The sequence below is a fragment of the Drosophila bipectinata genome, chromosome 3L, assembly GCF_030179905.1.
Source record: "Drosophila bipectinata strain 14024-0381.07 chromosome 3L, DbipHiC1v2, whole genome shotgun sequence".
In the NCBI taxonomy this organism is placed as follows: Eukaryota; Metazoa; Arthropoda; class Insecta; order Diptera; family Drosophilidae; genus Drosophila; species Drosophila bipectinata.
This window is the reverse complement of record NC_091738.1, coordinates 15,834,200-15,846,367: the sequence shown is the minus strand read 5'-3', so window position 1 is coordinate 15,846,367 and position 12,168 is coordinate 15,834,200. Positions and strand designations below refer to the sequence as shown.

The window sequence follows — 12,168 nt, the reverse complement described above, 5'->3', positions numbered from 1 at the left end:
CGGGGCTTTCAAGAGTTGTCGTCTATGGCAACGATTTTCTGGCTCAGTGTTCAATGCAGCAAAATATTAGAGCAATTTTCCATTCTCATTAAATATATATATGTACATATAGTGCTTTTTCTTTTTTAGGCAGCACACGCTGCGTATGCGTTATGTTTAAGTGTGTCACACATTCCACAGCCCGGTGATTGATGGGCGCCGACAAAAAAAAAATATAAAAGTATATTTATGAAATACAGCTCTCGGTATATAACATAAATAATGAAAGAAAATGCATTTGTTGTTTGGTTGGGAAATGCATTTCGAATTGGGAACTGGAAACGTCAAAGCCAAAAACGAAAAACTATCTTAATTTTTGAGGCAAAAATATTTAGACAGAAACTAAATAAAAAGCCAAAAAAGCTGTCAAAAGTCAAACCGAATTATATATGAAAATAATGTGTGTGTGTTGTGTTTGTTGTGCGGTTTCAGTCGCATTACATCAACGGAATATTAATAAACCGTGACGTGCAAGGCAAGTGAAATTTTTTCGCTTTTGGCTTTGTATTTTTTTTTGAAGAAGCATCTCTAAACACTCTGGCCACGTGCGTCAGCCATGGATGGTTGTTGTCCATTTCCATTATTGGCCAGTTTGAACCTGACACAGTCAGAGGAGCATTTTATACCAAGCCAAATTGCTCAATCCACCGGCTGACGCAATCGAAGCGCCAATTTTGGCCACCCCAACACAGTGCAATGGCGGCGAACGAATAATTTGGGGCGATGTTCGTTAAAAAGCCGGGCCAAGTCGGTTGTTTGGCTCATGACGTGAATGCCAATTAAACCAACAAAAAAAAGTAGAAAAACCAAGCATTGACAATTGAAATTGAAAATTTGCCTAACACGCGCCAACCGATTGTTTAAATTAAAGTTGTCTTTTCTACCAATAATTAAAGATTACTCAATGGGCGTTTGATTTTTGGATGTGGGTCTATGCAGGTCACGTATGTCGTCCAGATTACGTTCGGAAAGTAATATGCCATCGATAGATGTCATTGCAAAATGCCCGATTGGAGTCGAACTAGTCCGAAGGTCACATCTCCATAATTGCCATCGAAAGCGATGGCATGGCCAATTCCAATTTCCAGGCAACAGAATCAGCCAAGGATGTAGAACAAGTTACAACATATGCCTGACTAAATTGGTTTTAGCCAGCATTTAAATAAATAAAAGTACTAGTTTTCCTCCCTAAACAGGAAATTATAGCGAAAGCGTGTTGAAGTGTTAAAGGATGTTCCTAAATGGGGAAAGGTATTCAGGTAGGTGCGAGGGGATTGCGCCACCTGACATGTAGTATGACTGCAGAAATTGCTTCGTCGCTGATGCAGCATGCGGGTGTCAGATACGAGTTACCAGATACAAAATATCTCTCTCCTTCCGCCTCCTCGGGATGTGTGTCTGAATCAACAGAACGGAAATTTATTTCAAAATACACAGAACACAGGATGCAGAATGTAGTTTGCTCTCGCCACTCTGCCACCTTTTAATAAGACAAACACACGACATCATAGTTGCTGCAAAATGACACAAAAACATCCAAAACAGAGAGATAGAGAGAGTTAGGGGGAGGGAGGATGGTGTGAAATTTAATGAAAAGCGAGTGCCACACATGGCGTATACGTAATGAGCAACTGTAATGCAATAAGCCGAATGCCAGTCTATTAATTCCCAAGGTTTTCTAACACCGACTGCCATGTAAATATCCATTCAAGGATGGAGAGAATATGAATTTTCAAAATTTCATTATTCATTATTCAGACATTTTTGCCACAAAATTTTCTATGCCACACTGGTGCACTTATTCAATCAACCTGATCAGATTCCTGCCTGCCACACATTTCGATTTGGATTTTATGGTAATTAAGAGAAAATTATTCTGGCATTTTGTGGTAAAATGATGAGTCAGTTTCAGATAGTTCAAGTATCCCCACATTTATGAATGAAATTATAGTCTCGGCTTGGGCAATAACTGACCTGGTAGGTCACCCAAGGAAAACACGACCACTGCGAAAACGGTAAGCCCAAAAACGTCAAATGCAGGTGCCATGGCAACCAAGAATAGAGCTCCCTAGCTGCAGGGCTTTGGAGGTTGGTTGGTTTTAGCCAGAAACCGGTTGGTCAGGAATCGGGATAGCATTTTGGGCCAGAGCATCTGCAAAAAAAAAAAGCGAAACTCGTACCAGGCATTTACATGCGGTTTGTGTTGTATTTTTTATTTTTTCGCTTTCTTAGGTGCCACTTTAGTGTGTCACTGGGCTGCCCACATTGCAGTTTTTTTTTCTATGCTCGTTAATGCCTCGAAGATGCAACGATGATGATGATGCACAGCTGGGAGGACTGGTTTGCCATTTAAATGGAATTTATGCTGCCGTACCTCAAATGCGAACTCCAACTTCAAGTCTTGCAGCTTTTGCCAAATGAAGCATGAAGCTGGCAACTGAAGGAAAATAAGAAGAAGCTACCCACACATACACTTTAAAAAAATATTAGCCAAAAATCAAGTCTTTAAAGGTAAGATTCCAATTCCAATTCCTTCCATTTCCAACTCTTTGTTAAAAATGCCTTTCAATATAAAATAAATTTCCCAATTTCGCAATAAAATTCATTACAGTGATTTTTCTTTTTCTTCTTTTTTTTGGTTCAAATGGCGAAGGCGATCAACTAAACCTTAATGCCAATGAAAACGTGAGAATGTCGCCGCCTTCTTCAGTTGAAGATGCACTTTCCGAGATTTTTATCGCAAAAATTTCGCTTGGATTTTCCTTTTGTCGCATTTAGCCAGAAGGGCCAATGAAAAACTACGTGAAAAACTAACAAAACGTGAGCGGAAAATTAAATAATTGAAAAGCCACCGTAGAATAGAGTAAAGTAGCAACGAAAGTGTGTGCCAGTCGATAGATAAATGCATTGTGATTATTCACTGGCTTAGCAAATGAAAACGAAATTGGCCATTGACCACCAAAAATCAATAAAAATAAATGAAGACAAATATCGTAAAGTAAATAATTAAAAAAAAAAAAAAACCTCAAGACTTGTGGAGAATAATTTTTGTATTTTAGAGCAAATGTTTAGATATGCAAACGGCGTGCCATCGTCGGACAGACAGACTTGAATTATGGCAGCCAGAAGATGCGTTGACAAGTCCCAAGAAAATAAAATAAAAAAGCCCGAAAATTAAAGGCCCTGTCAATTGGCGCAACATCAAATAACATCACAGAAAAACGACGAAAAAACTTTATATTATATATACATATATACACTGTGGATGTGGTGGCTTCTTTCATGGGCTAACAAGCATCACGAAAGCGTGTCCGAAGAAGGGCTGTGCTGATCACATTTGAAATGATGCGAGAAGCACCTCAGAAGCATGTTTGATGTTCGGAAGCATAAATTTCACAAGATTTCTCTTTGGTTTAATTGGCCAACGAAATATCGCATTACAGTCTGAGACTTATCCTTCCAGACACTGCAATTTAGAAAGATTTTCGATTGGCGGAGGAGGAGGAGTTGAACTTTTCGCAACAAATAAACGACTGTCTTGATTGCAGCAACGATTGCAGCGAAATTGAGACTCTGTCCGTGCTGGTTTCGTTTGGCTGTCTTTGATTGATGTTACAACAACAATATTTGTCCTGGCCACGCCCCAGAACAGTGCCAGTCAACGAAGTGAACAATAAATCAGCCAAAAGGCATTAGAGGACGGCGACAACACACCCACGCCAATCAATTGTCGAGCTATAAGACCCTTACTATGGCTGTAAGGTGGGTTATTAAATCCCCATCGCCCGAACGCTTCATAATGTAGGCATATAAACAGGCCTTCCCCAAAAGCGGAAGGAACTAACGGCTAAAAAAACAAAAGCTTACTTCCTGCCACCTAGGTCTCCACCTCTTGGTGTTTATGAAATATAAATAAGCTGGCTGAACATTCAAACTGTAAGAAATCCAAAATTACACGCAATTTATGGATGGAAGCAGGTGCAGGAAGTGGGCGTGGCTGGCGAAGGGGGCTTTAAAGAGCACGCGACAAGCTAAAAGGTCACTGAGCGAAAAAAACTAGAGACTTTTAATTAAATATTAAACAACTTTTATGCTTAAATCTTGGGGAAGATATAATAACCTTGGTACTTGGTAGAATATTTAATAAAAAATCATATTCTTTAATCTTTAAAATTTCTTTCACTGCCCAGCCAAGTCTTTGGGCGGCGTGGGTGGGTGGCTTGCAGCAATTACCATTAAGCCGATTGTAGTTTACACTCTGTGTGCCACACACCAACACACAACTAAGAACCTAAGCTGAAACTAAATGCGCATTCGGGGCGCGCTACGTTTTCATTTTCATTCACATTCCGAGTCGAGCGTTATTGTTATGACCCACTACCACCAACCTAGTAACTACTACTAGTACTAATACTAGTACCTGACTGGTCTGCGCATTTTCACACTTGTAAATCAATTAATTTTACAGGTTATTGTTGTTGCCTGCCACCTGCTGTGGTCGGTCATTTAGACTAAGCGCCGGCTAAGCCAAGGACTGGACTGGCTCTGAAGCCCCTGGAATGCCCCACTTGTGTAGTGCCGGCAGCTCGTGGGAACGAGGGCCCTCCTTTACCTTTGTTGTTCACCCTTTTGTTGTTTTGAAAGCAAATTGCCGGCCGTAACTGTTGGACGGGCTTGAAATGTAATTAATACATGGCCCAACAACTTGATCCCCAAAAGCCCCCACCACATTCGGGGTCAATTGTGTGTTAAGGAATCTCTAATCTCTAGTAGGCCTTTGAATAGTATTCCTTTTGGCATTTGTGGCCTAAAAACATAAATAAAACAATTTGATTTTCGGAGATTTTTAACAAAATTTGCAAGTAAATATTCAGAGCATTTTCCAATTTTGTAACCAACCTGGACCTTTAGCTTAGAAGCTTTACCGAATGGAGTCCAAGTTACTTGAAGTATCGCCAGAGGGCCCTTTGACCTTCTCCACCGCCAAGAACGCGCAGGAACTTTTCATCACGAATGTGAGCGGCGATGCGGTTACCTACAAGGTGAACTCCACATCCATATCCATATACATCTCATCTACAGACATCTTAATTTTAATGACAGCTCCAAAGCACTGTGTTTGGAAAGTTTAGTATTCGGCCACGCTGGGGCGTCTTGAGGGCAAAGGAGCAGATCCAAGTTATGGTCTCGATGAGCCGGGAGGCGGAGCTCTCGAAGAAGGGCCGCGACAAGATTGTCATTCTCTGCATGAAGGCGCCCATGAATGAAGTGGACTACGAGGCCACCGCCTCCTTCTGGCGGCGCAATATCTGCTACAATCCGCGGGTCGAGAAGCATCAGGTCATCTGCCAGGAGGACAGCACTGAGCTTAAGGATCACAAGCAGGAAGCGAGTCAGTCCAAGGCATCGCTGCGCACTGAGAGAAAGATCTGGCGGTAGTCTGGTCCATAACTGCTTCTGGTCCTAATGGCCACAATGACTCGGTAATTGGTTAGTCGTCTTACCCTCCAAGCATATGTACCTCAATGGCCCAACAATGTTGATGATGAGCCTTCATTAAAAACTGAACTGAAAGCATCTATCCCAGGGTGGGTGTGTGTGTGTGTCATCATCAAGTGGCTTCTAGGATGCTCGAGCATCCTGTCTACGTTACGTGAAGTGCATTTGCCGGAGGGGGCCACAACCCCATGCTGAGAAATGGCAGATAAAAAGCTAGAGATTGCTGGCATTTCGGGGATGGGATCAGGGCTCTAGGTTGTAGGGTAGGGGTATCTACATCGATTGACATTCAGGTGGGTTGACAAGTTTACTCGTCAATTAACCAGCAAATTGTGTAACCCGAAACGGTAAACAATGAGGGGGAAGCCATACAGGTTTCAACTCCTCTGGAATTTAAGGTTTTATAGAATTGAAGTCCCGAGTCTTAAAGAAAAGGAAGCTTTATTCCAAAAAGAAAACAACTGGTAACTTAATCAAGAAAAAGGCACTCAGCCAGCAAATTAGGTTCATGTCTCAACCATAGTTGTGACCCAAACAAGTCCAAGGGGGCCAAAACAAACATTTGGATGATGATGTGGCGGACGGTTGGTTGCCAAAACTGGCCACTTGTTCTGCTTGAGCTGATATTGTTGTTTTTGTTGCCAAAGGGTGGCCAACAGCCCTGAACAATGGAGTAAATCATAGCCATGAAATATGTGCCAACCTGACTGGTAATAATAATGAAAATACAAAATAACCCAAGTGGGTGGGTCAGACTAGTCGGAATATTCATTCATCGCTGGTTACCTTAGCCTTGTGCAATTGCAGTTTGTTTGCCGGAATTTACGAGCCAACCCGCAGCCGTAAGAATATCACAAAAACCAGACGTGACCAGCGCAAATATTTGGAGAAAGACAAAGAATACCCCAGAAAGAAAATAAAAATAAAATGTACAATATATACATATAAAAATTGTAATAAAATTGCAGCTCATGCGAGCGATAAAACTTAACCCCTCGGCGAACACAAAAACGCAACTTCAACTCCCTCGGAAATCTCAGTCGTAAACTATAAAATGACTTGGCACACTGCTTAACCCTTTGGTGACCTTTTTTCCCTGTTTTCTGCATGATTTAATGCGTAATTTTCAGGAGTTGGCGAAATTTTTTGGATAATTTATCATTTCCATTGGGGGAGAAGGAGGAGTGGTGCACCTGCCTGTGGCAGTTCACCTTTTCCATCCAAACAAATGGCTTTGAATCCAGGGCCTGGCGGGGTAGCAAGCTCATTGACATTTGAGATTTAGTGGTGAGTGGTGGACCATCGACCATCGGAGCCTTAATTAAAATTTTGGCCAGTGAATAATAAGCCGACTGGCAGGCAGGCCTGGTCCGAACCATCTCGGTTGATAAATGTCCTGGCAAGTCCTGGATTTTCCACACACAGGCCCCACACAATTTTCATGGAAATTGTTTTTACCGAAAAATGCAAAAGGCTGCAATTTATTTGCATACTACTAGTAGTAGTAGTAGTAGCCCGAAGTGGGAAGTAAATTTTGGTGAAAATTACATAAAACTTTGCGGATTAGAAGTGGAGCTAGGATGAAGTTTTTACTGCGAAAAACTACGACCAGTATTGAGATTTTTTATTTTTTTTCGGAGAAAGGTAGTGCAGATTTATGGCCAAACTAAATAAATAAAATATAAAGTTTTGGTATTAAGCTGCAAGGGAAATCCAAATCAATTAGCTGGCTTTCTGTTTGTAAGTAATTTTCAAGTCAAATTCAAAAACTAATATCGGAATAGCTTTTAAGATATTTTGTTAATTATACAACTTTTTTCAATATGATTGGAATGCAATATGCTATCTTCCACATGCTCTTCCAACTCTGACTCTCCCACATCCAGTTATCCATCCCATCCAGCCCCCTGGAAAGCAATTAAAAATTTAATGCATATTCCGGCCTTTGATTTAAGTCATACCCCTACAGAGTACATTCTTGGACTTTAGTTTTTGCCTCCTCGGGGCCTGCAGAGACCTCATTCCCAGGACATGAAATATTTCGGGGTGGTATGATGGGCAAGATATTTTCAATTTATGTAAATGGGGGGCCGCCAGGAAGTCCATATTAATTACACCAGTATGTGCGGTTATCCAGCAAAAGCAATTTAATTTTAATAGAAACTCATCATCATCTGATAGCTATATCCAAGATACTAGATTATAATTCTATTTATGGGACCCATCCATAAATCCAAGGTGCAGTTTTCAATTAGTGTGGATCGGATTTTGATTGATTTGCAGGTGCATCGCTGCCGTCTACAGTCTTGTAATTTGTCGTCTCTTTGGGAGTTTTTCCTCCATTTTCCCCAGCCCTCAGAGCCATAACTCACACACTTTGAAATGCAACACATGGCGGCTACACAGCAGAGACTGCAGAGATTTTCCCGGACCCGGACCCGGCTGCCCGGACTGCAACTCTGTGTGTTTCTTTGCCTTTTTCTTTGTGCTTCACTTTGAGAGTGATGCCTTCCTCCACTTTGCTGCCATTTGCTACCATATCCTTTCTGTTGTCTATTTTTATCCCCAGACCTGCCCTGGTACTCCGACTTTTCCCCAGTTCTCTGGGGTTCGTTCGCATTATCGCCCCAGACCCGGACTCGGTATCGGAGTGGAGTACCCCACCGGGCACCGAGAAAGGCAGCTGTGGATTTGTCGTAATTGTATATGTGGAGTGGTCTCGTCCATCGCACCATCGCAGCTACCTCTTTAATAAACTTTCCTCTGTCTCTTTGCCTCCATCCATCCCTCCACCGAGTGTCTGTACTTCTGTTTCTATTTAAGTGGGCACCCCTTGCCGAGAAATATTCCTCGACTTTCCAACAAAATAAAAAATCTGCATCCAGTGTTTGTAGGCTGCGGAAGAATATCTATATTTTTATCTTTAAATTAATTTCCAGACCCCAAAGTACCACTTGATATTTTAAATATAATATTTAATTCTCAGAATCTTAAGAAACTGAGAGTCTTTCTTTCGAGAATTCCCCCTTGCATCTAAAATTAGACTCCAGACCATGTCGATGTGGCAAGAACATCACGCTCATTAAGCGGCCATGGCAATGGCAACGGCCACAAGGGGCACAGACTTTTAATTTGTGGCATAAACAACTGCTCCATGGCTCCCGTTTTAAAACATTCTTATTGCATTTTAAATTGGAAATAAAAACTATTAGTGAAGCTAAACTAAGTGAGATTCCCAAGTGGTTGAACTTTCGTTGATTTTCCAGAAAGGTTGAACATACCTGGAAATAAAGAGAAGGATAATATTTTAATAAGTAAATATACTAAGGAATAGTTGGTTATTAAGAGTACTAAATAGTTTAAAAAAAAATCTCTAGAAATCTCTCTGGACTGAGTTATAGGAGGCCCAGATGGTAACTATTAGAGACCAGACATAGGTAGCTGAATTAAGTCGACGCCTCCAGGTGGACCACCAAATGGAGGCAGCAGCATGCCCAGCATGGGTACATCGACATGGACATCTCCTTGAGCAACTATCTCCAGGTCAGACCAGGATCTTCAGGTCTTTTCTCATAAAGGTAGCTGAACAATGTCTTTCCAAAGTTTTGACTCTTAAAACCTTTCCCCTTTCAGAGTGACTTTCAGAGTATTCTATGGTCTCTGGGATCAAAGATCACACGGATCTGTATCCCATGGTCTAAGGATCACACCAAGAGGTGGAAGGCGACCTGAACCTAAAGTACCGGAATTTGCCAATGACTTCCATCTAGAAACTATCACTTGTCCAAAATCGAAGCTCAACAGAAAAGGTCTACAAGCCCCAAAGAATTGAGATAGCTCATCGTCTAATATGTTCTACTATGTCACCTCATTAAAATACCAATTAAGCCTTGAATTCAAAAACATATTTAATTATTCGAGCAATCAATTTTGTGGCAAATGCTTTGATAACACAGCTTAGTGAAATTATTTGCCAAATCCTAATCCTCTTTTGGGGAAATACCCAACTCAATAAACATATGCCCGCGAAATGTGTTTAAAACCAAAATTAAATATTGTTCCCCTTCAGAACATTCACATAAATCCGCTTATTTTCGCATGAATTGAGTTCAAAAAGTCAAAAGCAAATATAATATTCCGCCCGAAGAGAAACACATCTGCACTTTAACGCAGATTTGCTTCGTGACAAAAATGCAAAAGTTTCACAAAAAAAAAAACACAACACGAATGGAATAAATTATATATAAATACAGAGAGTAGGAGAGTGTGTACTTTTCGATTTAAAATGCGCGTAAATTGTTTGGTATTGGAGAGCTAAGAGCAGGTCTATATAGTTTGGAAATTCCAAAATAGTATCCCCCCGAATGTGTAAACAAATAGAGCGATATAGCGATTGTTTCAAAAAAAGAAAAACATTTCCGCAGCGACACTCTGATTGCCATTACCCCCGATCCCTATACCAATTCCAGGTCCAGATCTCTCGTCGCTTCTGGTGGGAGATGCTGAGAGACAGAGACCCGAGGCTGAGCCCCGGGTCTGGCCATTTAATCAGTTTAAATTGACACTGGGGGTCAAATTCATTAAGATAGAATTCCTTTTTGTTTTTGTTTGTGCCACTTGGGCGTTGGCTTCCAGCGACAACGCGGTGGAGAATTTCTAAATCATAAAATTAAAAAAAAACGCAAAATAGATGAGACTCGATGCTAGAGGCATTTTCCATTAGGCGGTGGCACTTGGAGGTGCACCTAGGCCGGATAATTGTATCGCTCCGGAAACCAAATCACTTACAGCTGTCAAACTCAAGGTTTTTTTGTTCAAAAAAAAAAAAAATCATATAGGCATATAGGAGGTACAATGTTTATAGATAACTTTAAAAATAGGCCTGGACTGGGGAGTGGGGTCTCGCCTTGAGCAGGATATGCGTGACTGGCATTGAAATTAAACAGAAAAATATTTTTTGCGAGGCGAGAGACAGAATGACAAGGTTTTGGATGGAGGGTGGGTGTACTAGGGTGGCCTCAGATACTGTCGACGTGGCAACCTATAAAGAGGCTTCCATAAATAAATGTAATGGCTTCTTTTGAAACAGTAACAACACCTATAAAAATGAGACTAATATGGATAAGAGGACTTGTTAGATACCCTGTATTTGTAGGAGAGTTCTTAGACCTTAAACTTTCTAATAAAAGGTTATACCTTTCTGTTAAGACCCTATAGGGTATTTACTTTTGTATCTCTTAGCTACCAATTTATTTGAAGCTTTAGCTGGCCGAGATTGGGGCGTTACTTTGATTTGCAGAAGGCGTTAAGCCCACCAGAGATCTATAGCCTGTCATATGTGGGTGTCTGACTTTGGGGGGAGTAAGGGCCCTTATACGCACACATGATACTCTCAAGGTTAAACCATAAACTTCTTTGCTTGAGTTTTCGAGTAAATTTCAATAAACCTGTCATAATTGCATTTAAAATTCAGGCATTGCAGGCATTCCATTACAACCGATTTTGCCCAAATTGGCCTTTATTAGTTTTTTCACACACACTAAACAGGGTAACAGGCCAGAAGGGCAGCAGGGTAGAGGAACAAAGCCATTGCCGTAGAAGGAAGAATTAATGTTCGCCGGGGTTCTAAATAAGCAGCCGGTAACAAAACAATACCAACAACAAATTGGCTTGCGTGTTTCGTTCGCATTAAGGGGGATTTTTTTTGTTGGCCTGGCCAGAAGCAAGCAGGATAGCAAGAGACGTGGCCACTTTTAGTTTTCTTTTGTTGCAGGATAACAAAAAACTACAGGGCTCCAAATAAACGAAAAACTTAAGGGATATACACTACAAAGGGGTGTATTGAAAGCTGGTTGTATTTGAAAGACAACTAACTAGGACTATGACTGAAATTTAAGTCCAAACAAAGAACTAGTTGAGCTTTTAATAATTATATTTTATTCTTTTAGTTATGACCTTTTAATTGACCTCTTCCCTTTACTGAAAATCCCCATTTGTTATACTCTAGTTCTTAACTGGTTCAATTTCTTACTTTGTTTCGTTCAGTCTCAGTCTCAGTCTCCGTCAGCCTAATATTACCCTCATTATTATTTCGCTTTCGTTTTTACACACAGATACACACCACTACACAGATGCATACTACACTACGTAGATACACCAACACGTGTGCAATTAAGTGGCCATGGCCTAGGTGGATTGGATACTCGCATCCTGCCTGCTGCCTCCTGCCAAAGGTGGGGGCCCTCATCAAATCGTTATTGATTGTGTGTGGTGGTGCTACTGCCTTGTTGGTGGTTCCGCTTCTGGCCTGGTGGTGCTCTCGCTGCCGGGAGACTGGGAAATTAAGTGCCCTGTTTTGGGCTATCATTAAAGCCCGTATCCTGCGGGCGCGCCTCATAAATATCGCCAAAGCATATTGATGGCTATCTGGCACGCAACAAGGTTCAGGACCAGGACCAGGAACCAGGCCCAAGAACCAGCAACCCAGCAAGACGTCAAGAAAGTTGCAATCTTTATTTTTTTCCGTCTCCGTCTATAGATAATTTGATAAGTGTTTGGTCTGCCCTGAAGGATATACGAGGCATAAGAGTGTGGTGGCTACTGTATCTGAGATTGGAAATTAATCTCATC

The 12,168-nt window shown here is 41.2% G+C and overlaps 2 protein-coding genes across 6 annotated transcripts in view; one reads left to right on the top strand and one right to left on the bottom strand.

Moving 5' to 3' along the window:
* Rbfox1 (RNA-binding Fox protein 1) overlaps nt 1-12,168 on the bottom strand; it is a 75,799-nt gene that overhangs the window by 26,673 nt on the left and 36,958 nt on the right. The window lies entirely within an intron of this gene.
* On the top strand, nt 4,766-5,613 carry LOC108119067 (uncharacterized). Of its 3 annotated transcripts, none has more exons than XM_017232048.3 (3): nt 4,766-4,901; nt 4,951-5,081; nt 5,143-5,613. In XM_017232048.3, the coding sequence occupies exons 2-3, from the start codon at nt 4,968-4,970 to the stop codon at nt 5,476-5,478; spliced, it is 450 nt and encodes a 149-aa protein (XP_017087537.2). In that variant the 5' UTR covers nt 4,766-4,901; nt 4,951-4,967; the 3' UTR covers nt 5,479-5,613. The 3 variants fall into 3 exon arrangements, with proteins under 3 accessions (XP_017087537.2, XP_043066903.1, XP_043066900.1); XM_043210968.2 differs by having other exon boundaries at nt 4,773-4,901; nt 4,956-5,081; XM_043210965.2 differs by having other exon boundaries at nt 4,835-5,081.